At 47.5% G+C, this 26861-nt stretch overlaps 1 protein-coding gene across 3 annotated transcripts in view; it reads right to left on the bottom strand.

The window, feature by feature from the left end:
- Window positions 1-26861, bottom strand: part of SMG6 (SMG6 nonsense mediated mRNA decay factor) — a 245642-nt gene that overhangs the window by 15882 nt on the left and 202899 nt on the right. For all 3 annotated transcript variants that reach the window (XM_004746840.3, XM_045070314.1, XM_004746841.3), the window contains exons 14-15: window positions 6485-6661; window positions 2589-2735 (exon numbers count right to left, since the gene is read on the bottom strand). In XM_004746840.3, coding sequence (XP_004746897.1) covers window positions 2589-2735; window positions 6485-6661 — 324 coding nt within the window. The remainder of the gene's footprint in view (window positions 1-2588; window positions 2736-6484; window positions 6662-26861) is intronic.

Raw genomic sequence — 26861 nt, forward strand, 5'->3', positions numbered from 1 at the left:
TAGGAACTGAGCTGAAGACACCATACTTGTTTCTAAGGAGTTCACAGTACCAGCAGTGGGGGTGGGGTACGGGCGGGGAACAAGTCCAGAAATAACTGTAATACGAGACGTGATATAAGTATCGCAAATGAGGTATAAATCACTGCCACAGGAACACTGAGCAAAGAGAGATGAATTCCTCCTGAGGGGTATCAGGGAAGGCTTCACTGGGGAGATGAAGTTTCATCTGAGGATTGAAGGAAGAATAGAGTTTCAACAGGTAACAGGAAATGTGGGGCAGAAAAAGGGAATCTTGGTCTGAGGGAACAGTATGAACCGAGAGCCGAGAGTGGGAAAGGGTTGAACATGTCAGGGGACAGTGAGAGGAGAGGACAGTTAGTGTTGTTGTCCAGGTAGAAGGGCCTTAGTATCTAGATAGGTGCTTCACACATACTCTCTGAGGTAGGTGCTGTTACCACTTTCATTTTATAGATGGAGAAACAGTTCTAGAGGAGTTAAATAATTTTCCCAAAGTCACACAGCTGGTAAGGCCCATGGGGATAAAGAGAAGAGAAGAAGAGACTGGAAAAAGGCTGGGAACAGATGAAAAAAACCTCCAATGCTATAGGAAGGAATTAGATTTTATTAGCAAAGCAAAGGCCCTGACAGTTTCCAAGCAGGGGAGTGGCTCTTCTGGGAAGAGCATGATGAAAGCACGTGAGGTGCACTGGAGGCGCTGAGGTGGACAGGGTTAGCAGGGTAGCACGTGACTCCAGGAGCTGCCATTCAGACTACCAAGTGAACAGCACCCCCGGAGTTGTGCAATGCATGGGCCTTGACTGCTACAATCCAAGTCTGTACGTGGACCAGAACAGCAGTTGTGGCAATGGGAACAGACAAGTGAGAAGGGAATACGTTAATAGATAGGGTTTGATAAGAAATCAAACATACAGGGTTAAAAGCCAGTAAGAATTTTAAGAGGATTCTCTAGTTGCTACTGTCTATTAAGTCACTGAACAAATATTTGCTGAGCGCCAACTCTGCTCTGCACGCTGAGACTAAGACGTAACAGAGAGGCAGGAGGGGACCAAGAAGAAAATGGTGGTGAGGAAGCTTAGGAGGGTGGTGTGGTCAACGGAGAGGGAGAGGATGAGGACTCACTTGTGCGTAGCTGAGGGTAGAGGGCCCAATGCTATAGGGAAGCTAACTACAATGGGGATCGAGACCTCAAAAAGGTACTTGGGGACTTCTGACAGAATAGTTTCCATAACTGCTGGGTTGAGGGTCAAGACATAGAGGTGCTGAGTATAGATAGAACCTTTCGGAGACTGATGATGAGGAAGAAAAGAACCACAGGACAGAAAGAAAGACCAACTTCATGAGGATGAAGTTGCTTTGTAGGCCAAACAGAGTTCCATACAGACCCCAGAAGGGCTGAGGAGGCAGCCCCGCCATGACAATGACCCGGCAGTGGTAGCACACACTTGATTCCCATTGGCAAGGGGACATGAATGCCTCGAGAACAGTGGGTCCTGACTGGTATTCATTCCCCTTCCCAGGACTGACTTTTGATTGGTGTTCAGACACATATAAGACCACAGTGACCATTTAAGGAGTACACACTGTGTGTGCCATTTGCTGTGTTAAGTACCTGCAGCACTGGCTCCCACAGGCCGCAGAACAAGTCTAGGAGTTAGGCGCTATTACCACTTTCACTTTACAGATGGGGAAACAGGCTCTGAGAAGTTAAACAATGTGCCCAAAGTCCCAAAGCCAGTAAGTGGTGAAGCCTTAGATCGGGTCTGTCTGACCACAATGCACTATGTCTTGTGCCAAAGGCAGGGGCGGCTGAAGAAAGGATTGAAAATAAGACATTCCTCAAGAGTCCTAATGTTTCCCCATGCTCACAGCCTTTGAAGTCTTTAAAGGGAGGAGCATGACTGGCTCTTCCCCGTCTGCCCTGAGCGCTAGATAAGAGGAACTGAGCTTCTAGTGCAAAAGGACAGACCTGGGAGAGCCATAAAGAAAACCTTGCTGGAAGGGCAGGTGTGGGTCACACAGAGAGCTGATGATAGGAGAACCCTGTATGGAGATGAAGCAGTTTCTCTCTGGGCGGGTCCAGAGTGTCCTGTCCAGAGGGGCTCAGCCACTACACTGGGAATCCAGATAAGCAGACTGTGGCTCTGACATTCTCTTCCCTGATAAGAGGTATCCTCTACAGAGCATCCATGACCTCTCCAGGAGCATCTGGATAAGGTTCAGGGGAACTCTGAAGCCCCTGAAATTGTGTGGATGGCTGTGTATGTGTGGGTGTATATTCACAGATCATCACCAGGGAAGAAGCTTTCATCAGATTCTCTGAGAACAACCTGCTTCTGCCTTGGAAGCAGAAGCTTCTTCCTTCTCCCATAAGAAGAGAGACTCTAGGCACTATAAGTGCTACCAGAATTTGGTGATAGAGAAAGAAAATGGGTAGAACCAGTAAAGGACACTGCAAGACAGTCTCTTCCTGAGAGGGTCCCGTTTATCCGTACTCGGGACTCACACCCCTCTCACGTCCTATATTGCCACCACCCTGATGGGAACCACCCTCCCCAGACAGGCCCCACCTGGATCTTTTCTTGGCGGCGCTGCTGCTCGGCTATCTTCCTGGCCAGAGCCAGCTTCTTGGCCCGAAGTTCCCGGATGTCATCTTCACCCCCGCTGCCTTCGGCCTCTGAATCTTCCTCAAAGTCTTCAATCACCACGTCCTCCTCCTTTGGGTGGTGGAACACACCAGGGGAGAGAGGAGACTGTGAGCCCATGGCACTTACCAGACCCACCCTCCTGTCCTTCCAGCACTCCCAATGCCATGCTTTTTGGATGTTCCTTGCAAAGGGCCCCAAGGTGTACGCTTCTCTCAGTTCAGGCAGACAGAGAACAGAAAGAAGCTGCTGCCCCCCCCCCTCCTTGACCAACTGCTCTGTTTTGCACTCCAGGCTCTTTCCTCTTGGAGAGTCACAGGTCCACACCAGAAGGCACTCACACACACAAGTACTTCGATGCTTATACACACACTCACCAAGTAAGCTTTGCACCAAATTTCATTTTGAAATCACCAAAGGGGAAAACAACAGAGAAAGTTAAACCACTCGATTTAGATCTAATTCCTGCTAATGATCTGATAGGAATCAATTCTGGCCAAGAGCTTGGAGTTAGGCATATAAGTTCCCCTGCCCCCCAGATGGCTTCAGAGAGCAGATGCTGTAGCTCAGCAGACCTTGCCCTGATTTCTTTTTAAGACCACAGCCTGCGGTGTGGGGGCTGCTGAGCCCCATTACAGGAATTCACATGACATGACCTTGTTCAACAGCTGCCCTCTCGGGGCCTGGGCAGGCTCAGAGACGGCTGGCTAGCTTCAGGAGCCTCCTGCCAGGCTGGTGGAACCTTCCCCAGGGATGGCCCTCCCTGCTTGTAGTCTCACTCTCAGAAGCCCCCACACCCCGGGTGGTCCCAGGCTCCATTCCTCACTCTCTCACTTCTGACCTTGGTCAGCAGAGAACATGCAGCTGCCCAAAACCATGTCCTCTGAGGGACAGGACTAGCCTGGGTAATGGAATGATCAGTAGAAGATTCCTATGCTTCCACCTGGATGACAATGATGACACCGATTATCACCATAACGGCTACCATTTACTGAATGCTCACTACTGGCCAGACAACTGGGCTAAGTGTGTTTTTCACGTATCAACTCATTTAATGCTCATGGTGGTCTTTAAAACAGATGCTACTATCATCACTATTTTATAAATGAAAACACTGAGGTTTAGAGAGTTAAAACAATTTGCTCAGGGATAAAAGTTAGTAAGTGTCAGGGATTCAAATCACAGTGAGTCTGACTCCAGAGCATGTGCTCTTACCAAGAAGAATGGGCAAGAAGCACAGGGCTGGGATCTGGAATCTAGACAGCAAGGCCAGACCAGTCCCAAGTGGCTCAGCTTTGCCAGGCTTCCAGTAGGCCCAGCTGGGATGTGTCTGTACACTCTGCTCTCTCCTCTAACTGTCCATCTCAAGATGATATTCTGATGGATTCTTTTGGCTGAAAGTGGTTGGTAAAGTGTGTAGGTGGGTAGGTGATGCTTTGTCTTGGGAGCAGACTCTAGGGGGATAGGAAGACAGGTGTTTTGGCAGCAACCCTAGGAATAAGGGCTCTCTTCTGCTCATGAAGAACAATGTCTGAAGAAACAGAATCACCACCCCCTCCCACCTCCTCTGCCTAGCTTCAGTGACTCAGTCTTGCAGTTTCGGAAGAGACGGGTCTCAGGATGAGGCTAGAAGTGTTGCTATCCCAGAAGTCTCAGGGGTCTGGGACACTGTCTGTAGTGACTGTCCATGTCACAACCCATAGGCTATAGGGTCACAGGCTTCGTTGCCAGGAGGCCCAGCACATGAGAACGAGGAAGACTCCCTTTACACATTACTTCCTTGTTCGTGGGGTTAACCTGAGCTGGGGTGAGTGGGGTGCTGACCAGCCTGTGGGGAACACTGCCTCTGCTTGCTCTGATCAGGGATACACAGGGTTATCACGGGGCTTGGGGTAAGCTCGATTGAGGTCAAAAGGGGGTCAGTGAGGCTTGTCTGAGGTTCACTCAGCTCTCACAGCAAACGAGGAAGTGCAGGGTTATGAAATTACACAGACCAGGGTAAGTAGGGTTTCCCAGGGGCCACTAACATAAAGGAACCCAGGAGGTTCGTGGGAAAAGGAAGAAGTGGGCAGCACGGCATGGGTCACAACCTCTGTCTGGTCAATAAGCCTCAGGAGAAAGAGAGTGGCACAAACTTTGGGCCCAAAGTGCTGGTCTGCTCCTCATGAGTGGCACAGACCCTCCTTAGCTTTTATATTGTGCCCTTATCTGTAGGCTTTACTAGCCTAATGGGATTCAGTAGTATAGACTCCGCTGGCCGGAGGACATGTGTCCCAGAAATTCTGGAGAGCTGGCCTTGCTTCCTTTCTACTGTCTGCCTAAGCCTGGAGGTGTGGGTGAATGAGCTGGCCACGGTGCCGCCCCACCCATGCTTCCCTGCACAATGCCCAAGGCTTGGGTGGCACTACTCTGTCCTGCCTGGAGCCTGGACACCCCGATGGCTTTAGCAAGCCTGCTGCCTCCTCCCGTAATGACAGCTCATTCTTTCCCACTATTCCCTGCCCAGGTTTCATCTGGAGTCTGGAATCATGGGCTCAGCTTCATCCCTGGAACCACCTCTGTCCTGGAAGCTAAGCCCTGTGTCATCAGGGGTGGGGTGGGGCTCTCAAGCTATTCTAATGAAGCCAGTCCAAGACTCTGCTGCTCTGAAGACTTCGAACCAAAGGTGGCCACTCTATCACTGCTTCAGATCACAGATGACAGCTTCCAGCTGACATCTGGCTTCCCCGGCCTATTGCTGATTTCATCCCTGCACCCCACCCTGCTCCACCAGGCGCTTGAGACTGCTGTGGGCCAAATGACTGTGTTGGCCTACGGCTGACCTGGCCTCTGGCTAGAATCACTTCCGTCCCTTCTTGAAGTCCCACGTTCCTTCCCACCTAAGTCTCCTCTGCCTTTAACATTGTGGGGTAACAAAGGAGAGCCAACTGACAGGCAAAAGTGAGGCTTGTGCGTGCATACACGCCCAGACGGAGTCACTCAGACGTACAGCAGGGCAGCCGGCAGTGCTGTCCCATGCAAGCATGGGCCAACACTGTCATACACTCACATTTGCTCAGAACCCATGGCCAGCAGGGAAGCTGGCAGCAGACTCCAACTTCAGCTGACACATACAAACCCCACACATACAGACCCATGACGACAATCCCCCTCAGAAAGACACACACACGCGCACAGGAGGGCAACTGTCGGTGGGGTCTGGCGCGGGTGGGTACACAGGCTCGTGCGCACGCGCACACACATATACACACGGTCTGGAGTGAAGCAAGGGCTACAGGAACAACCAAGGGCAAACAAACAAGAGGAGAATTCCTTAATCACATCAGGATGTGCAGGAGGGAGGGAGGGAGTGAGGGAGGGAGGGAGAGTAGACCGGGGGAGGGGGTGATTTTCCACACGGGGCCAGCAATGTCAGCTCTTCCTGTACGTGTGCTGGAGGCTGGAGTTCAGGCCTGTGCTGCGCTGAGCTCCACACATCTATAAACTTGATCCTCAGCCTGAACCCTAACATCCCCCCCACTCCCTTTCCTAAGCCTCCCGAGCTGCACATTATTAAACTTTCTTTCCCTCCCTTCTCCTCCAATGCAACATTAAAAAGCAGCATCTGGAACTCGTAGCAGAGGGAGATGGAGACACTGGGGTGGGACTGGCAGAAAGGGGCACCAGCAGAGTGCACTCTTGAGAAGCTGGCTGGTCACGTCCACATCCATACTGCTCTGAGTGGTTATAAATAACCGGGTAGGCAGCCATGGGCAGAGCGGGGTTGGGGGTGGGGAGGGGAGCCTTCCCCTCTGCCACAGCGGGCTCTCCCCGCACAGTACCTCATCTTCCAGTTGTTTTCCCTCTTGGCTTCCCATTTCCTTTCCCATGGTGTCTGGGACGGGTGCCACTGACACATATTTTCCACCCTTGAATGCCAGCAGAGGCTCTTCTTGTCCACAAAGGGCTTCCAGAAAATACTTCAGCACTGTGACCCTTTTGCAGTCGGCTGCAATAACCTACAGGGCGAGAGGGAGAGAAGAGAAACAGCATTTTCTGAAAGGGAAGACAAAGATGACAGGCACTGTTCACTAGCAGGGGGGCACACAGGGAGTGTGTCAAAGTTATTGGACAAGGCTGTTGAGCGGACAAGTGGGACTTTGAGTGTGTAGGAGCTTGTGAAGGAGGAGTGGGGGTGGGGGTTTGAGGGCTAAGATCCTCTAGAGGAAGAAAGTCACTGTCTCTCTTTAGGTCATCCCTGGGGGAGCAGAAATCCCCATGACCAATGATAGGTGCCCTCTGGGACTTTTGCCTTTCTTCTGCTGAGGTCCTGATATAAAAAAAGAATAAATTAAATTCATCTTAGTATTTAACTGATAGAAGGCAGGGTGGAGTGCAGAACACCACTTTCACAGAACACAGCTTACTGGTACCCTCACTGCCACTCTCCATTCCCCTCCCAGCTCCCCTCTCTAGGCTCCTGAGAGGAGCACTTCCAGCCTGAGTGCAAAATGAATGATGAGGGCTCTCTTGGCTGTTTCATTTCAGCTAGATCACTTTGGGCTTCCCCTGACAGGTTCCTGCCCCACCCAAGAGCTTCTCATGCTCAAGAGACTGGGGTCAGGCAGGAAATTGTTGTCAGGAGAAGGGAGACAGGCAAAGCAGGTAGGGGGGGATGTTTCACCAAAGCTCTGTTCCTCCAGGGGTTTGTGCCATCCTGCTCCCATGTGGCCACATCAGCATGTAAGCCAGTGCTGTCAGAGAAGCTGGGGCTGATTAAGCCGAAATGAAATTCAGTATCTTGAGCAATCGTCGAAAAGTGTCTCAGATGACGTTTCCACAGTCACTCTGTCTGGGGTCCTTCTCCAGCTAGATCACACAGGTGTGTCCTTACTTACAAACCCATCTGCAATGCTGGCACCCTCTCACAACCTGCTGTTCATCCCTGCCCTCGGGGTCCTTTCCTCCAAGGGAGAGGAAGAGCCCTGCTCGATCTGGAACTTGGAAACTGCTGAAGACCACCACCCCTTCAGCAGCATGGACTCTAGCCCCTGGAGAGAGCCCCCCATTCCAGAATGTGAATGTGACCTCTACATCTGGATCACACAATCAAGTACTAACTTGGAGACTGGCTCTGATTGTGTGCTCACTCTTTCACAGGTATATCTGTCCCTTATCTGGACACCACGGGAGCATGAGGCAGGCACAGGCCAAGTCTTCTAGGACACTATGGAAATAAGCACTACTGTGCCAGCTGGCCAGCCAGGGCCAATGGCAGCACACACCAGTCAACTGTGACTGCAACTCTGTGACTCTATCCTCTGCTGCCTCTCTGCGCCAAACCTGCTCTTCCCCTGCCTGGGAGTGGCCCCTGTGCACCCTCACCGATGGCCCTGGGGAACATTACAGGCCTGAATCTTGGGCTAAGGACCTTGACCACCTCCACCTGAGAAGCTGACCTAATAGGTGCTTGGCTACCCAGCGAAGGCTTAGGAAAGGACAGCCATCTTGTGTTTGGGGTGTCCAGTCCTGGGTTTGGGCCAGGGCAGGTAACCATAAGTTCTGTTGCGTGTGTTCGAACACGTCACGAGGAAGGCTGGAAATACAGAAGCAGGGGCTAAAACGCATTAAAGAACAGAGCTGCAATGAGTAATGGCCTGGCAGGCAGCACGCACAGCGGCCTCCCTGCATCCCCAGCCTCTCACTTGCAGAGGAAACTTCTGCATTTCCACAAGACTGCCAGTTTCCTCTCTGTGGTCTAATTTTAACCACCTTGTCGTTACAGTGTGTGTCAGCCACCTGACCCCACTATGACCTCTGACCTTATGCCCCAGCTACTGCTTGCACTATGGAGAATTATGTAATGGGTCCAGGACTTTCCTTTTCAGTGTGAAGCTATTACCACTGAATGGAGAGGAGGTGGGGATAGAGGGGTGAGAGGAAGACAGAGAAAAAGCTTGCCATGGTCCTTGGCACCACCTGGATGGTGATAAGTATGGAGGCACGCCTGCCAAACATGTGGCAGAAATTTGCCCAGAGCAGGAGTGTGTGTCCGTGGCTATGTGTGCCCACTGATAGGCAGTGAGGGGAGTTCCTGCTGTTCTAGCATGCGCTGGGTGGCATGCTCAAAGGTTCAGGAAGAGAGTGTGATTCCTGGCCAAGAGGGAGAAAGGGTACATGTGTGGACGTGGGACTCCTGGAGACGGGGATTTCCAGGGCACAGCAGGACCCAGGGTTGCAGACATCCTGAGCCTGCCTGCAGAACATCCTTAGGGCATCAACGGGGATGGTCATTCACACGGACACAAAAGCAAAAAGGAGTGCCCCCCATCTTTGATGGTCACCCTGGTTTCCTTGGGGATTTTGTCTGCTATGGCCATTAGTTTCTTCCCTAGGGCAAGGTCACTCCTGATGGATTCTCAAACGGCTTTGATCCAGTGGAGTCTCTGAGCTGCACTGAGAGGTATGGAGAGAATTCTATGCATTTGGGGAGAGAAAAGCCACCTAGCCTTTTGGAATTGCGAACTCTCTCCCCTGCAATCCAACTAATAGGGAGGACAGCCAAAGTTGTGCAGTCTCTTTAGGTTCCCAAAGGGCACTGTGAATGAGAATGTGCTTCTACTTATTTAGCAAATGGGGGAACTGAGGCACAAAGTCCAGGGCTTGTCCAGGGTCTTAGAGAAACCTCTGTCCGCAGCCCAACAGCCTATCTGCTAAAGCATTCTGCTTTAAGACAGGAGGAATGAGCCCAGCAGGGTAAGCACTACAATTCCCTTGGTCCTATAGTTTACAAGAGGCTTATGGCAATATTCTCCCAGATAAATCCTCCAGCATCTGAGTGGGGAAGAAAGTGTAAATATGGTTAATAAGAGACATCATGACAGAAGAAGCCCTTTGAACCACCCACAAAGGGCCAACTCCATAATGATCTTTGGCTGGCCAAGGAGGACTTCCTGGTAGGACAGGGGTTAAAGTTGGGCTCCCAGCTTGGAGAGGAAGGAGACCAGCTGAAGTCTATGACATAATCTCCACGATAGCTCTGTTCATGAGCACACTTTTCCATTCAGTATCAACGAAAAACACAGAATGTAAGTCATCTGTACACTGCAGCTCTGGACAAACTCTAGACTCTCTAGAGGAGAAAGAGCTGGGCAGAAGAGGACTCCTTCCCGTGCTGGTAAAAGGCTGGGTTAGCCTAGAGCTAGATGGAAGCATAAGGGCTGATGGCCAGGGAATACCCTGGGAACCTGGGATCCAGCACCTTCTCAGTCGTAGTCCTGGACTTTCTATAGGGAGAATCACTGTGTAGGAGGTTACCAGAACTCCCAAGTTGATGGACAAAACGTCTCACACAAATCACTCTAGTCAGCACTGAGAAGAAAACTGAGGCTTTAGGTCAGGGAAGAGCTAAAAGAAAGGCACCCAGAGAAAGCCCCTTTCCCTTCCCCTGAAGCCCATCTGAGGCAGTGAGCCCCACCAGTGGGAACTGAAACCTCTAGCTTCAGGGCTCCAGTTATCACTGGATCAGATCCACACGCAAAGAACCAGGCAGAAAGGAAAACTGAAAGCGAGATGTGGCAAGGCGATACAAGAGCCTGGCCTGTCCGAGCCGAGGCTCAGTTCCTTAGAGATACAATGTGAGCAGTCATGGGGTATGTGAAGGTTGGAACTACACGAAAGGTTAGGTCTTGTGGAAAGCAGAAAGAAACCTCTAGGTTAAAAGAGAAGACAGAAGGCAGACTGAGCTACCTGTCTGGGTCACCTTGGGGTGGGGGTGGTAGATAAGCAAGGAATGGAGTTCTCTGGAAACTCTTTATAGCTACTTGGGAAGGGACAAGCCCAGCCTGGTCAGATATGCCCTGGAAGGAACAGAAAAAGCGATCTAAGCTGTCTTATGGAAGATGGGGGAGGAGGGAAGAGACAGAGAGTAAAGGAACTGAGCACCAGGGCGCCTGGGTGGCTCAGTGGGTTAAAGCCTCTGCTTTCAGCTCAGGTCATGATCCCAGGGTCCTGGGATCAAGGCCTGCATTGGGCTCTCTGATCAGCAGGGAGCCTGCTTCCTCCTCTCTCCCTGCCTGCCTCTCTGCCTACTTGTGATCTCTGTCAAATAAATAAATAAAATCTTAAAAAAAAAAAAAAAAAAAAAAAAAGGAACTGAGCATCAGGTACCACAGACTGATGTACTCTGAGTTGTAAGACTTAGCACCTTATAGCTGCCACGGGGAAGGGAGAACATTCTTCCTTTCTCTGAGCTCACGTAGCAAAGGAATAGGAGGAGGCATCACAGAGCTGAACCAGGTCTCTGGATGCAAGCCCTAGGGAAAAAGGGGCTCATGCCATCTTTACTGGGTTCCTGTTATCTCCAAACAGGCCTCCTGGAAGGCACAAGAGCACAACGGTGGCTGGTTAGATTTTGCAAAACTTCTTTTTCTGAACTTCTGGTTTGAGGGAATCAGAATTTAAACCTATACTATCAGCCAGTTCTATTTTTTCTGGTCTTAAAAAAGTCCTGCTTGCTACTGCTCCTCTGGTTAAAGAGAAAAATCACATGGGTTTTTTCCTCTACAAACTTAAGTTTACAGGTTGTTTTTCTTGTTTCTCTAAATGGAGCCAATTATTCTCACATTTGTTGAAACCTTCAATCAAACTTTATAGCTTGTTAATTTTACAGAATGTCCTTAGAGCAAATAAGATGCAGACAGGAAAGTGAAGTCTTGCTGAGATTATTAAGAAAGCTTAAAATAGCCTACAAATCCACCTCCGAGGCTGGTGAATAGAGGCTGCTTGGCTGGCTTCTGAGGTCAATTAGCAATGGGTTAATTATCATCTTTAATAAGCCAAGCCTACAGGATTGGTTACAAGGAGCTTAAGTCAGACTAAAAAGTGTTTTCAAAAACTGGGAACCTCCGGTTATTCACGACTCACCCTCACAGGAGCCTGCAGGGTGGGAAGGATAATTCTGTAGTGGCCAAGGGTGGGTCAGCCTAAGAGGTCTGCCAATGAAAGTTCAGACACAGGGAATCCTCTGGAGCTGGGAGGACAGAGGAAGTGGTTTACTCACATTCCTAGAGGGAGGGACTTCCAAGCAAGGAGCAGAATCCAGAGGCAGAAGGGAAGCTGGCTGTAAGGATGTACAAGTAAGTACTCTTAAGACACAGGAAGTAGCTTACAATGGAGAGACAGACATTGGTAGCCTACCTGAGTCAGAAGAAATTGGTATTGAACTGTGAGAAAGGGTCCCAGGTCAGAGGAGAAAGAAAGGAGACCTATGCAGGCACTGAAAGCATAACCTGGTAACCCGTGGGCGTGCCATCCATAGCAATCAATCAGCATTTCACTCCTTCCCTATCCTTAGTGCAGCAGGGCCCCATATCTCTCTCTACAAGGCAGCTAAATGAAGGTCCCTCCCTTGGTCACTTTGGATCCCAATGTCTAGACCCAGCATTCCTGAGCCCTCAGTCTGTGTGCTAGTGGAGAGTTCAGTGAATCACAAGATGAGATGCTAGTGTCATCGATCAACCCATAGCAACCACCCCAGCCCACATGGCTGGTTCCCAAAGGCTATGTTTTTCTCCCTAGTGGAGGCAACGGGGGCCATTTTCCATCAGGTGGCAATGCACAGATGCCTGTTCAGAGAGGGATGGCAGCCTGCTCGCCTCATCCACATTGTGTGCGTGCAGGCACCTGCACCCCTCTGCGGCCCGTACGTCTCACAGAGAGGGTTGGGTGGAAACTGGAAAATGGGCAGGTGGGGAGACTTGGTGGGGAGGGAAGAGGCTACCCTTATAGTTTTACTGTATAGTCCAAAAGGTACGGTACTTGGCTACTGAAAGGGAGATTATGTTTATCCTGGAGAGTTGATGAACAGCATTGTGGAGCTGGCAGTAAGAAGTTAAGTACAACAGTAGGAACAATGGGCCCATTCTGGAAAGAGGCAAGCTGAAGAAATAAAGGGGGCTGATAAAGAGTCTGGGCTTCAGGGGCACGTAGCTGGCTCAGCTGGTTGCGTGTCCGACTCTTGGGTCTCAGGTCGGGCTGTGATCTCTGGGTTGTGGGTCTGAGCCCCACGCTGGGCTCCCTGCTTAGAGCCCTGTTCACTGGGGACACTGCTTGACATTCTCTCTCTCCCTCTGCCCCTCCCTACCATGCACACGTGTGCACTTTCTCTCACATAAATAAATCTTAAAAAAAAAATCTGGGCTTCATAGACTTGTCTTTTTTTTTATTTCTTAAAAATATTTTATTTATTCAATTTGAGAGAGAGAGAAAAAGAAAGCATGCAAGCAGGGGGAGGGGCAGAGAGAGAGATGAAGAGAGAGAATCCTCAAGCAGATTCCCCTGAGTACAGAGCCACAATGTGGGGCTTGATCTCACAACCCTGAGATCATGACCTGTGCAGAGATCGAGAATCAGATGCTTAACCAACAGAGCCACCCAAGTGTTCCTTAAATTCAAGCCTTTTTAAAAAATTTTTTAAACAAAAAGTATAGACTTTTAAAAAGTCTTTATTTATTTTTAAAGATTTGCTTATTCATTTGAGAGAGTGTGTGCATGTGCACACAAGTGGGAGGGGCAGGGAGAGAATCTCAAGCAGATTCCACACTGAGCACCGAACCCCCCCCCCCCCCACAGGGCTCTATCTCACAACCCTGAGACCATGACCTGAGCAGAAACCAAGAGTAGGATCCTTAACCAACTGCACCACCCAGGTGCCCCGAGTTCAAGTCTTTTTTTTTTTTTTTTTTTTTTAAGATTTTATTTATTTATTTGAGGCAGCTAGATAGAGAGAGAGAGAGAGAGAGAAGCAGGCTCCCCACTAAGCAGGGAACCCAATGCAGGGCTTGATCCCAGTACTCTAAGATCATGACCTGAGTTAAAGGCAGATGCTTAACCAACAGAGCCACCCAGGCACCCCCCAAACTCAAGTCTTAACTACAACTTCCTGGCTGTGTATCCTTAGACAAGTTACTTAGCATCTCTGAGCCTCTGTTTGCTCAAGTTGTTCTAAGGTTTGAAACTAATAACGCATATCAAGTATTTAGCAAGGTGCCTGAGCCGATGATAAATGAAAGGCTATAATTTTTTCTTTCTGGCTGCCTCACTCTGCCCAGAGATATGTGGAAGCCAGACTTAGAGGTACAGAAGGAAGCATGGGGCGGGCACTCACACCCCTGGAATGCTCACCTGCCTGCTGAAGCTGCTAAAAATATCTTACTCAGAATTAAGGTACTGGATCCAGGCTTCAGGGTAGATCACTTGGTGGAGGCAAGGCCCAGCCTCTCTCTAATTGTGTCTCTTCCTATTCCAAAAAGATTCCTAGACCTAACCAGAGACACGAATTCTATGGGACTCTAGAGGCCCCAAGGACCCAGACTTAAGACAAGCCTGCCACTAATTCACACAACAGAAGTAAAATCCTGTACTGAATATCATGATTGGCTTGCTCACCTGGTCCCTTCATTTTGGGGTTGTGTGGTGGCTCTGCCTTTGTTAATGATATCCTTTTAAAATGAAACCCAGCTGGATCCTTGCTCCAGGTTCCTCAATACAAAGGAAATGATGAGAAAATCCCCAAAGTGGCATTTTCTACTCACCTGAATTTCCTGAGCTTGGAATTCTGAACAAAGCCAGCTAGGAGTCTGGATTCTCCTGCATAAAGTACAGCTTGCTTTTCTTGTACAGTGCCCTCATGGAAAGAAACTATTCGCTTCTAGAGTTCTGAGCTCTGGCTGAATAAGCAAGGTATATTCTTGACATGAGCCCGTTGGAGAGAGCAAACTATAGGCAGCAGTAGCTTGGGCTGCAGTCCAATCCGCTTCCCCTGCAGAGTGCTCTGAGAGCAGCCACCCACATTGGCAAGAGTCAGGGGCGGATACTGGCACTGCCAACACAAGCCTTTCAGGTCTGGCTGGCTTCAGCTGGTCTGAAACCTGGAACACAGGCGCCGGGGCCCTCACTTACTGAACCAGCAGGGGAGGCTACAAGCTCAGCCCCTGGGGATGAAAGTCCTCTTGTCTGTCTCAGCCTGCAAACATCCACATGCAGTCTGCTTCAACACTGCCAGTTAGTTCTGGGCCAGGAGCACTACATCTCAGGCTCCAGTCACTCTGAGCTACATTCTTATTTGCCTTCTAAACAGCCAGGATCAGGGGGCCACCCTTTAGGTGTGTGGTCAAACTCCTTCACCAAATTTGTTCCCAGTTTGATTTTATGCGTGTCAGGGAGAGTACCTTCTCTGTGACACCTGCAGCATTCAACACATTTAGTTGACAGTCAACTCACCAAATATTTACCAAGTGCCTACTGCGTGCATTAGGCACTATTCCAGACCCTGAGGATTCAGCAGAAAACAGGGTCCTGGCTGCCTCCAGTGGGCAGTGGGTCATATTCACCATCAGGTATATGGAAGATGCTCTGTATCAAGACAGAAATACATCACTCTGGCCTTGTTACCTACAGCACATGGTGGCGGGGGGTGCGAATCCTCATTCCTCTTCCCTCAAGGAGGAGGAAGAGGCAGGCCACGGAGAAGAGCTCCCTCCCTGTAGAGACCCAGCACACTGCTCCTTTACCCACTTAGGCAGACAGGTCCTCAGGAAGTCAGGAAGGAGAAGTAATTCCCTTGGACTCAGCCTTGCTAGAAGATGAAATCCCAACCTCTCTTAATGCTTTCCATGACCTGTCCAAGCCCTCTACCACCCACCTACCCCACCCCACTGTATGTTACCACTCTCGCTTCTTGCTATTATTCCATAATCCTCAACTCCAGGCCCCACGAAACCCTGTTTGAGATTCCCCCACCTGCCATTTGCTCCCTTTTGCACCTTGGAGACTTTACAGGTTATTCCCCCAACCTACAGTGACTTTGCCTTTATGCAATCAATTCATTCCCTCACCTTCCTTTAAGTTTGGTGAAAAAGTCTTTCTTCTTAAGAAGTCTTATCTAGGGGCACCTGGGTGGCTCAGTCAGTTAAGCCTCTGCCTTTGGCTCAGGTCATGATCCCAGGGTCCTGAGATGGAGCCCCACATTGGGCTCCCTGCTCAGTTGGGAGCCTGCTTCTCCCTCTCCATCTGCCTCTCTCCCCTGCTCATACTCTCTTAAAGTAAATAAAATCTTAAAAAAAGAAAGAAAGAAAGAAAGAAAGAAAGAAAGAAAGAAAGAAAGAAAGAAAGAAAACAGAAATCTAATGCGCCAGCCCACTGCCCACATATTCTTCCTGGGGCTCTACAACGTGACAGGGACTATGCTAGACATCCTGGGCAGATAAGACAGAGCAAGGCAGATGCATGGCAGTTCTTGACTTCACAGAACTTTGAGCCCAGAGAGGGATTCCAGAGTAACGTACACGAACTGTCCCAAGTCCATGGGTGTCTCTTCGGCACCTGCAGGCTAGGTTTACACTCCATTCACCTTCTCTGATCTCAGCAGCAGCCCTCGGCATGTGTATTACTTCCATGCCACAAAGAGTTACCGGTCAGTTAGAACCACACTAGAACCGTCTGGGTATCATCTCCTAGGGACCCAACACTTTTTTGAGTATTTCAGGTGGGGAGGATGTAAGTCCCTCAGGAAGATTTTAAAACCATCATTACTTATTGTTTAAGAAATGTGTAAGTAATTTTATTATCACCTACTTAACAGGTTTCTTTGTTTTCCCTGCTGCCTTCCACTCTTGGTTATGCTGTCGGAGAAGTCTGTTACTGTCTTGACTTTACAGGGATTCGTTTCCCACTAGGGAACCTGTTCCGTTTTGGACTTTTCTGATTGGTAGAAATGACTACCACTTTTTTTTTTTTAAGATTTTATTTTATTTTATTTGACAGAGAGAGATCACAGGTAGGTAGAGAGGCTGGCAGAGAGAGAGAGAGGGAAGCAGGCTCCCTGCTGAGCAGAGAGCCCGATGTGGGACTCGATCCCAGGACCCTGAGATCATGACCTGAGCCGAAGGCAGCGGCTTAACCCACTGAGCCACCCAGGCGCCCCATGACTACCACTTTTAAGCCCAAATCTGCCTCCAGTGCTTCTAATTCTGTTCTCTGTGACCATGTAAAAAAGCTCCAATTCTGCTTCTATCTGATTGGCCTCAAATTATTTGAAGCTGTGTTATACCTTCCCTAGGCTAAACAGTCCCAGTTCCTTCAACTGTTCTTCACTTAAAATGTCTCCTCAACATCCTGCTTATTCTTCCACTGAGACTTTCACTAAGACTGAATAACGTCTCTTAGATGAGTGCCCACATGTGATCTGACAGCCAAGAACTGATGGGACATCTCTTTCTTGTCCCATTCTGGATACCTCAGTTCTCTGAATTGAGGCTAGAACTGTGCTGGTTTTATTGTCCACCACCTTGTAATAAGGACACATTGTGAGCTTACCCCCTCCACCCCAAAGATTTATTTATTTATATTAAAGAGAGAGAGAGTGCACAAGCAGGAGAGGGGCAGAGGGAGATGAAGAATCTCAGCCAGACTCCACACTGAGCATGGAGCCTGATGTGGGGCTTGATCTTACAACCCTGAGATTAAGACCTGAGCTAAGGGGCGCCTGGGTGGATCAATTGGTTAAGTGACTGCCTTTGGCTTGGGTCATGGTCCTGGAGTTCCAGGATCAAGTCCCATATTGGGCTCCCTGCTCGGTGGGGAGTCTGCGTCTCACTCTGACCTTTCCCCTTTATGCTCTCTCTCGCTCTCTCAAATAAATAAATAAATAAAATATTTTTAAAAAAAGAAAAAGAAAAAAAGACCTGAGCTGAAATCAAGAGTAGGACACGTAACCAACTGAGCCATCATGGTGGCCTCACACTGAGCTTTTTAATCAACAAATCCCCAAATTGTTTCCACATAAATGGCTAGTACCTCCCTGCACTAAGTGCAAGTCCTCCACTACTCCCTTTTTAAATTTTATTAATTTTTTAAAAAGATTTTATTTATTTGATAGATCACAAGCAGGGGAGAAGCAGGTAGATGTGCTTCTCCCTCTGGAGGAGCAGTCTCCCCACTGAGCAGAGAGCCTAACTTGGGGCTCAATCCCAGGACCCTGGGATCATGACCTTAGCCTAAAGCAGACACTTAGCTAACTGAGCCACCCAGGAGCCCTTACCACCTCCCCCCAAAAGATTTATTCATTTATTTGAGGGGTGAGGGGCAGAGGGAGAGAGAGATCTTAAGCAAATCCCTGTGCTCTGCTCCCAGAGTCTGATGCAGGCCTCAATCTCATAACCCCGAGATCATGATCTGAGCCAAAACCAAGAGTCAGATGCTCAACCAACTGAGCCACCCAGCTGCCCCTCCACTATTCTTCCTTTAAAAAAAAAAAAAAAAAAGATTTTGTTTATTTACTTGAGAGTGAGAGAGAACACAGAGAGAGGCCGAAGCAGGCCCCCTTCCTGAGCAGGGAACCTGACTTGGGGCTTGATACCAGGACCCTGGGACCATGACCTGAGCCGGGGACAGATGCTTAACCAATTGAGCCAACCCAGGTGCCCCCACTATTCCCTTTTAAACAGTCCTTCACCAAGGTCTCCCCACGCTATAGAAAAAACCTGTTTATTTATTATTGTGCTGCATGCTACTTGCTGTGTGCAGCTGACTTTTTGGATAAGGTGGGATTTCAGACTTATTCCTATTTGATTTCATTTTGTTATTTACTTCTTTCATTGTAGCTTATCAAGTTCTATTTGGATCCTAAATTTGTCACCTGAGAATGCATTCCCTCTCAAATTCATGACATCCATAAATCTTTATCTGTTGATTTGCTTATGCTTCTCAGTATCTTTCTCCCATTCATCTGTCCTGTTTTCTCTCCTAAGTAAGATTCTTGAGGGTTGGTACTGTAATTTGTATAAACACACACACACGTAAGTAAGCGTATCTTTAAAGCACTATCTGACACGCACTGGATCCATGGACAACACAGAAGACACAATTGTGGAGGGGAGCCAGCCACACTGTACAATATGTGAATCGGGCTCCTTGTGTTGTGCAACACACACTCAGAGATGTGTTTCTGCTTTGGGTGGTGCTTCCCGTGGAGGTTTGGGCTCAGTGAGGGACAGGTGGTCTCTTTCCACAGGCGGCCTACAGAGTTTTGGGTTTGAAATAAAATACCACAACAAGCGAAGCTCTAGGCATGTTTTGCCTTGTCTTAACTGGAGGCTGCTGCCCCAGGGCAAGGCATAACACACCTTCAAAGCACTAATGTCATGCTCTGAGAAGAAATTGCCGTATCTCCAGACTCCTCATGGCATATTAAAAATATGGCACACAGAAATTTTCTGAGATTAGGGCTGAGGTAGAAAGGCCACATTAAGTCATATTTTCAGGTTCTGCATCTAGAGACCTGGATCCTATGTGTGGCCCGTGTTTCACAGCTGGAGATAAGACAAACTTGGCTAACTAAAGCTAACTAACTAAAAAGTCCACCCACAATTTGAGATAAGGTGTAGGTAAGGTAAATGTCTGGGACACAGAAGAAATTTCAAGAAATAATCAGTTCCCTTTTCTAAACCTCTAAACACTAAAAAGCATTTAAAACAAATTTATTTGAGAGAGAGCGAGAGAGCACTAGAGAGAGAGAGCAAGCATGAATGGGGGTCAGAGGAAGAAGGAGAAGCAGGCTCCCCACTGAGCAGGAAGCTCGATGTAGGGTTCGATCCCAGGACACTGAGACTCTGACCTGAGCCCAAGGCAAACACTCAACTGACTGAGCCACCCAGGCGCCCCAACACTAAAAAATATAAAACAAAAAACAAAAAACCCCACCTGCACCAGAATCACATAGTGAGCTTGTTGAAAATGCAGAATGCTAGATTCCACTTTGGAATGTACGCTTAGAATGTACGCTCTAAGCAAGTGTCCCAGGTACCTATGAACACTGACGTTTGAGAATCCAGTGTTTTAAAGGCTGGAAGACTAGGTGAAGGTGGTCACCATTATAGTCCATTCTTCATAAGGCAACTCTTCTTTAGCTAAGGTACAAATAAACCCTATGTCACATTTTTCATGGCCCCTTTTAGGGATCTGGCCATCCTCAGCACCCTATGAAGTGGTTACTATTACATTCAGCTAATGATAACAGGGAAGATGAAACAAATTTGATTAAATTCAATGAGCTCCGAAGCCAGATGCAAGGACTTCCTAGCCCAGTGCTCATGCCACCGAGCCACTTTCTGGGAGAGCTTTCTGGCACAGGGCTTTAGGCACAACAACAAAACCTGCTGTGTGCTTTCCTCCCCCTTAACAGCTACAGCTAACACTTAGTGGATGGCTGCTACATGCCAGGCACTGCGCCAAATACTTTACGTGCACCAACTCATCTAATCCCCACAGCCCTATGTAGGTATTGTCATTATCTCAGTTTTACAGATGAGGAAATCAAGGCACAGAGAAGTAACTTGTTCAAGGTTATATAGCTAGTAAATGCAGGAGTTGGAAATGTGCCTCTGCTCTTTTTTAAAAATTGTTTTTAATTTTAATTCTGTTATAGTTAACCTACACTGTTACATTAGTTTTAGGTGTACACATACAGTAATCCAACAATACTATATATTATTCAGCGTTCATCATGGTAAGTGTACTCTTTAATCCCCATCCCTTCATCCATGGGCATCTGCTGTTAATCAGTGTGCCCCTGCCCACAGTTCTCAACGCATCCAGAGCATTTACCTGTGCTTTAGGCAGAAACTCCCGCAATCCCCACAAGGAAAAAGGTCTGATTTAGTACAGAAATTCAAAGCGGGCAGTCTCCTGTTGCTCACTTCTTGGAAGACTGACCTCCTTTGGGCGTGTACTCTCTCCACAGGTGGCTGACGTGCCACAACTCAGGGGAGAGCAGGGTCTAGGAGAGCGTGCTTTCCTAACTCATGTGATCTTGAGAAAGTTACTGAACCTTGTTTGCAAAATGCACATAATTCTGAAAGTCTCTTTCCATTCTTAAAGGTTTCTATGATTCTGGGCAGTCATTTTGGAAGGGAGGCGAGAAAAGACAAGTTCTGCCACTGACCTTGATGCTGGGGTTGAGCTCTGTCACAGGCGACAGTGCCAAGAGCTAGGCTTGGCCTTTTCAGAAGGGCTAAAGATTCAGAATCTGAACTCAAGGGAGAGGCCAGAGACAATTCATGATGGAAAAAGGTGGTATCGGTTCTTCTCATATGATAAGCCACTCAGGAGGACTTGGAGGGTTTTATGGAATCATTAGCACAGAGCTCCCCTCTGGCCACAAAGCAAAGAAACAGCAGACCAGCTTATAAAGCTCCAGAGCGGAAAATTTCTATTGGTGTCCAAACTAAGTTTTTTGGCTTTCTATAAAGTTTGGAAAGACTTATACTGATGTTTTAATCACCTGTTTAGTGTTCTGAAGACTCTTGTCAGCGGCCTCACTGAGCTTGCTCCAGCAGGCAGTGGGGAGCTGTTGGCTCACACACCATGATCTTTTTGTCAGCCATTTCTTTCCCATGGTCATCTCCGACACCCTGTAGCTCTCTCCAAGCCATTTGGAGGGAATGAGCCAAACTGCGTGCCCGCCCCATAGGAGGCTCAGGGCAAGCTTTCTGGCTAACCTCTTGCCAGATTCAAAGACAAGAAGGGCCCCTTAAAAAACGCCAATGGGTAAAGACATGAGGAGTGGTCTCTGGAGATTAGAATATAAACTCAGGGAAGGGTACATTCTAGAAACAAAAACTCATGAGTGTGCAAGAAGCCTATCAGGGAGATTCAGGCTAACAGTATGTAGAACAAGTCAGCATTTTACTTCCTCTGCTGTTTTCACTGGTCATAGCTTCTCAGTGGCTGCAATATCCCATTTTACTGGGAAAGCTGTGGTGGAGATGAAGTGGTAACTGTTGGTTGCCAGGCACTGTTATTTCATTTGACTATCACAGTAATCCTTTGAGACAGAAAGAGGAAGAGGAAACTGAAGCTCAGAGGAAACAAACAGCTAGTAAGTGGCGAAGTTGGGATCTGAAGCTCAGATTTGTCTAACTCCGAAGTCTGTGCTCATTACACTTCATAGCCTCTTAGGAAGGCAATGGAACTTTTGGAGAAAGGGAAATTACTCCAAGTTCTTTTCATACCCCACCCCTACCCCCACTGAGTAGCAGCCCAAAGGCCCAACCCCAGGACAAAATACACAGTTCTGAGGAGTCTGCATTCAGGTGAACACAAACCAAATGGATGCCTGGCTAAGCTATGGGCAAGAACAAAGACAGTGATTTTTTTTTTTTTAAGATTTTATTTTATTTATTTAAGAGAGAGAGTAAGCAAGAGAGAGAACACAAGCAGGGGGAGCAGCAGAGGCAGAGGGAGAAACAGGCTCCCCGCTAAGCAGACAGCCCAACGTGGGACTCTCTCTCAGGATCCTGGGGTCATGAGCTGAAGGCAGACACTTAACCAAGTGAGCCATGTAGGCATCCCAAGATATTGAAATTTAAAATTTCTCAGACTATCTGTCCTAAAAGGAGTTCTATCATTCAGATTCATTTCATTTCTCTGGACCCAGTATGGGCAAGATATTAGCTGATCAGTTCATGAACTGAACGAATATGGGAAACTCGCCACTGCTGGATGCCAAGTTATATATGAGTGTCCCCAGAAAGTTCTCTGCAGGACACGGTCTCAAACTCTGCATGTACTGTAAAGAGGAAAGTTCACTAGGGAGCATGGGGACAAGAAAAAGGAAATCAAGGTTGCCTCCTTCCACCTGGCACCCAAAGGCTCCTCAAATCCATTAATCTGAGAAACTTTTACTGTGCAAGCAACAGGGTGTGCTGTGCGTCTGGCAACTCTTGGATCTTGGAGCAAGATATGAAGGCAGAGAAGGGAAAGAACAATAGCTTAGTTCTCAGTAGAAAGATCAGGCTAGGGAGGAGATGTTGATTTCTGATTAAGTTCTCAGGGAGTATTTCCCTATCACAGAATTTTGTCTTTCCTTGTCTCTTCTTTCCAGGGGAAGCTTCCTCAACTGTCTGCTCTCTTGGCTGAGAGTGAATTTCCCTTTGTCTAGCCAGACCACTCCACACATGACATTGTTCTATGCCCCATTATGCCTGAGTTCAGGCAGAGAAGCCAAAGATGTGGCTTTTAGTAGAGGAAGGGAAAGGGCCTCTCAGAGGAACTCTACTTACTGAGGAAAAAGAGACCCTTAAGAGTGGCAAATGGCACAGAATGCCCTTCCTCAGTGACCTCAGACGAACCTACTTATAAAGGGTACAGTTAGGGGAGTGAAAAGAAAGGGAAAGAGAGGGAGGCCATGATCAGAGAGGTTTTAAGTCCCACCGGAATAACTGTGAGGATGAGGAAAAGGCCATCTTGTATGAGGGCAAAATTCACCAGACCCATCTGATTATGACAGAGAGAAGGAGGGTGCTGGGATAATGAATGGGGGCAGAAGCTTATAGACCACGAAATGCATGAGGGGATGTAGGAGAAAAGTGTTCCAAAGCTGATGACAAGGCAGACAGGAAACTTACATGTCTCTACTGACAGGAAAGAAATAGTGAAATTCTGGGTCTCCTCTCATCTTCAGGATTTCTAATAGGTGTCTGAAGTTCACCCTCTTCCCAAGGATGTGCTGACAGCTGGGAATACTGCCCTTCAGGTCAGGCAGGGCAGGGGTCTAGACCTCTGCAGGAGTTCACAAAGAGATTCAGTAAGGACTCAAACCACGATCCAAAACACAAATGGGACTGCTGGGTTTCCATGCCGTAAAAAACAGGGCAGTGGGGAGAAATGCCAACTACGAAGTGCTCGGTCTTCTGTGGAAAATGGGAGTACGCAATGCATCCTGCTCCAGGTTCTGACTTGTAAATGTAAGTGAGAACTAGTTGCAAGCTTCTAGAGGATTATACTGTTAAAGAGATACTCTATCACCCAACCTGCCAGCCTTTCTGCTCGTTGTCCATGGACTTCTAGGGAGCTGATGACAAAGTTGTCTTGGAACTCTGTGGGAAGGGCAGCCTTGGGCTTTGGCAGCTCCTTAAGGACCTCAGTTCACTGTCCTGTGTTCTTAAACAGCTCTGATGGAACAAGCCATCTGTGAGGGTTATTTAGCTTGGAACTGGAAGAGGGTGAGGATGTGGAAAAAATAAACTGAGCAGCCAAAGGATGGGGCCAGAGAGAGAGAAAGGCAGGTGGCATGTTCGTGAGACTCTGTGCCAGGACTGAGAGTGGGGTGGGATTGCAGAAAGGAATGGTGCCGGAAGGGGGCCAACATGGGAAGTGCTGGAACGCCCAGGACAGCATGATTTTATTTCCAAAGTGTTTTGCTGTTCTCTGAAGGGCTCACAAACCCTCATTTGAGGGTTCCTATTATAGGAGAATCCTGGGATAATGCAACTGTTAAGCACACCTGCCCTGCCTTCAGAATAACTCCTTGAATCCTGCCTAATTTCTTACGAGGCCTGAATCCTAGCTTAGGAGGATTGAGAAGGTTTTCTGCATCCAAAGCCACAAGATAATGGTGACAGCTGGAAGTGCAGAAAATAGAGCCAGGTGGGGTTCTGAGGGAATCTCTAATCTGAATTAGATAAAAGAGCAACAGCAACCGCAAGGTGATCAGGAAGGGATATGGGAATCCGGTGTGGGACTGAATTGTGACTGCACCGAGTCTCCTTAACTGCCCCTCCACTCACCCTGAAGATCATAAAAGCTGAGGGAGGCTTCTATTTTTTAAAAATCTAGGCATTTAAACTTATGTTAACTCATTTAATTCTTAACGAGATATTATGAAGGGATAGTCTACTGTCACCCCCATTTTACAGAGAGTAAACTCAAGGCCAGGCAAAATAAGTAACTTATATGGAGATTACTTACCACCCAAACAGAATATAATGAAGACTATGACTTTCATGTAATTCAGGGAGATTTATTTTTCTACAGGTCATTCTGGCAAAACAACATTAGAATGAATGGTATCTCATCTGATCCATTTCAGATCACCAAGCCTATGTAGTATATCCTCACGGGATTTGCAAGAGTCCAAAAGGCTGCTGTTAGAATATATTTCTGATTCTTCATTAAATATTTCCAAGTCACTGGACTAAGAGCAGGCTTGGAGATAACAAGCCAGGAACTATGAATGCTGCTTATGCTACTTCTAAAGCATGCATACAGAAAGACAGGCAGACAATCACAGACTACAGCTGACCCTTGAAAAGCAAGGGTTTGAACTGCACGTGTCTGCTTAGATGCAGATTTTTCCTGAAAATACAGTACAGCGCTGTAAGTGTATTTTCTCTTCCTCATGATTTCCTTAACATTTTTTCTCTAGCTTATTTTATTTTAAAAACTACAGTATGTAATACATATAATACACAAAATAGGTATGAATCAACTGTTTATATTATTGGTAAGGCTTCCAGTCAACAGTGGGTATTAGGGCACCTGGGTGGCTCAGTGGGTTAAGCCGCTGCCTTCGGCTCAGGTCATGATCTCGGGGTCCTGGGATGGAGTCCCACATGGAGCTCTCGGCTCAGCAGGGAACCTGCTTCCCTCTATCTCCCTCTCTGCCTGCCTCTCCATCTGCTTGTGATCTCTCTCTGTCAAATAAATAAATAAAATCTTTAAAAAAAAAAAACAACCAAAAAAACAGTGGGTATTAGCGTTTAAGTTTTGGGGGAGCCAAGCATTTTATGCATATTTCCAACTGTGCAGGGGGAACAGCACCCTCAAGCCCCATGTTATTCAGGGGTCAACTGTACTTTGAAGTATCGTTTCAGTGCTTCATACTGGTAAGACAGACAAAATTTCTGTAGTAGCCTATCCTAGGGAAGCCCCCACACAGCCTGAATTTCTTTTAAGTTAGACTAAAACCACTCTTGCTACTGATAAAGCAGAAAAGAAGTTCAATTAAGAGCACCTTCCAGAAGGCACTGAAGATATATGGTGGCACATTGGCCTCCAGCATCAGGGCAAACTAAAGTTGCTTAGTAACGTGTACTTTAAACACCGGACACATGGCATAAACAAACAAATAGTATAATAGGCTGAATTTTAAAAACAAAATCTCATTCTGATTTCTAGACCTTCTGTTCCCCAGCCCTGTTGCCAGTTTCCGGTGTGTGCTTCTGAGATATTTATGCATACAAGGGCACATATGATTAACTATGGGCGCTCCCTATTCTTTTTATAAATATATTTATATCAATGGTGATACACTTTGCCATTTTTTTTTTAACTTAACAGCATATCTTAGAGATCATCAACATCATTTGTGAACCACATTTCATACCAAATGCTAAAGATCATCAACAATAAAGTTCTGGAACACATCCAGAAAACCTAATGAATTTATTGCAACAGAGTTTCTCTGTGTTTGGAGGAATGAAAAACTTAGAAAAGGAACAAAACAAAGCAGACTGGAGAAAAATCCTGTTTGTTATATCAGTCCATCAGGCCTGGGAGTGGTCAGCAACAAGAGACTCCTCAACCAAACATGGTCTCAAATGACACAAAGGTTGGGCAAAAGAGGCTGCATTTACATATCACAAAAGAATATGAGAAGTTATATATGTGCTCTGGTTTGCATGCTGCCCAGAAAGACCACTCTTTCTGAAGCCTGCACACAGGAAGACACGCAAACAGTCATAAACTATAGTTGACTCTTGAACAATACGGGTTTGAACTATACAGATCCATGTATATGCAGATTTTTTTTTCAGTAAATATAGCCTGCAGTACTGTAAGATACATTTTCCCTTATGATTTTCTATTTATTTATTTATTTGACGGGGAGAGAGAGAGAGAGAGAGATTGAGATCACAAGTAGGCAGAGAGGCAGGCAGAGAGTGTGTGTGTGTGTGGGGGGGGGAAGCAGGCTCCACACGAGCAGAGAGCCCGATGTGGGGCTCGATCCCAACACCCTGAGATCATGACCTGAGCTGAAGGCAGAGGCTTAACCCACTGAGCCACCCAGGTGCCCCCTCCTTATTATTTTCTTAATAGTACTTTCTCTAGCTCAGTTTTATCATAGTAATCAACATCAGGAGGGTCTTCAACAAATGTGAAGGTCAGAAACAAACACTAACATTTTTTACCGCAAAAATTAAAACATGTTAATTCCGTCATTTAGTGTAACCCCAATGTTAAGGCAAAGAGGCCCCTTGCAAATCTGAAGGCTCAGGCACTGCTTGCAAGTACTAGTGTCACTGTTGGGGACAATATGCAGCTACCTCTGAGCAGAAAGTCAGATACCTGAGGTGTTTCAGGGCGATCTCACAGTCTGAG

The sequence above is a fragment of the Mustela putorius genome, unplaced genomic scaffold, assembly GCF_011764305.1.
Source record: "Mustela putorius furo isolate JIRA1106 unplaced genomic scaffold, ASM1176430v1.1 tig00003962_pilon_pilon_pilon, whole genome shotgun sequence".
Taxonomy (NCBI): Eukaryota; Metazoa; Chordata; class Mammalia; order Carnivora; family Mustelidae; genus Mustela; species Mustela putorius.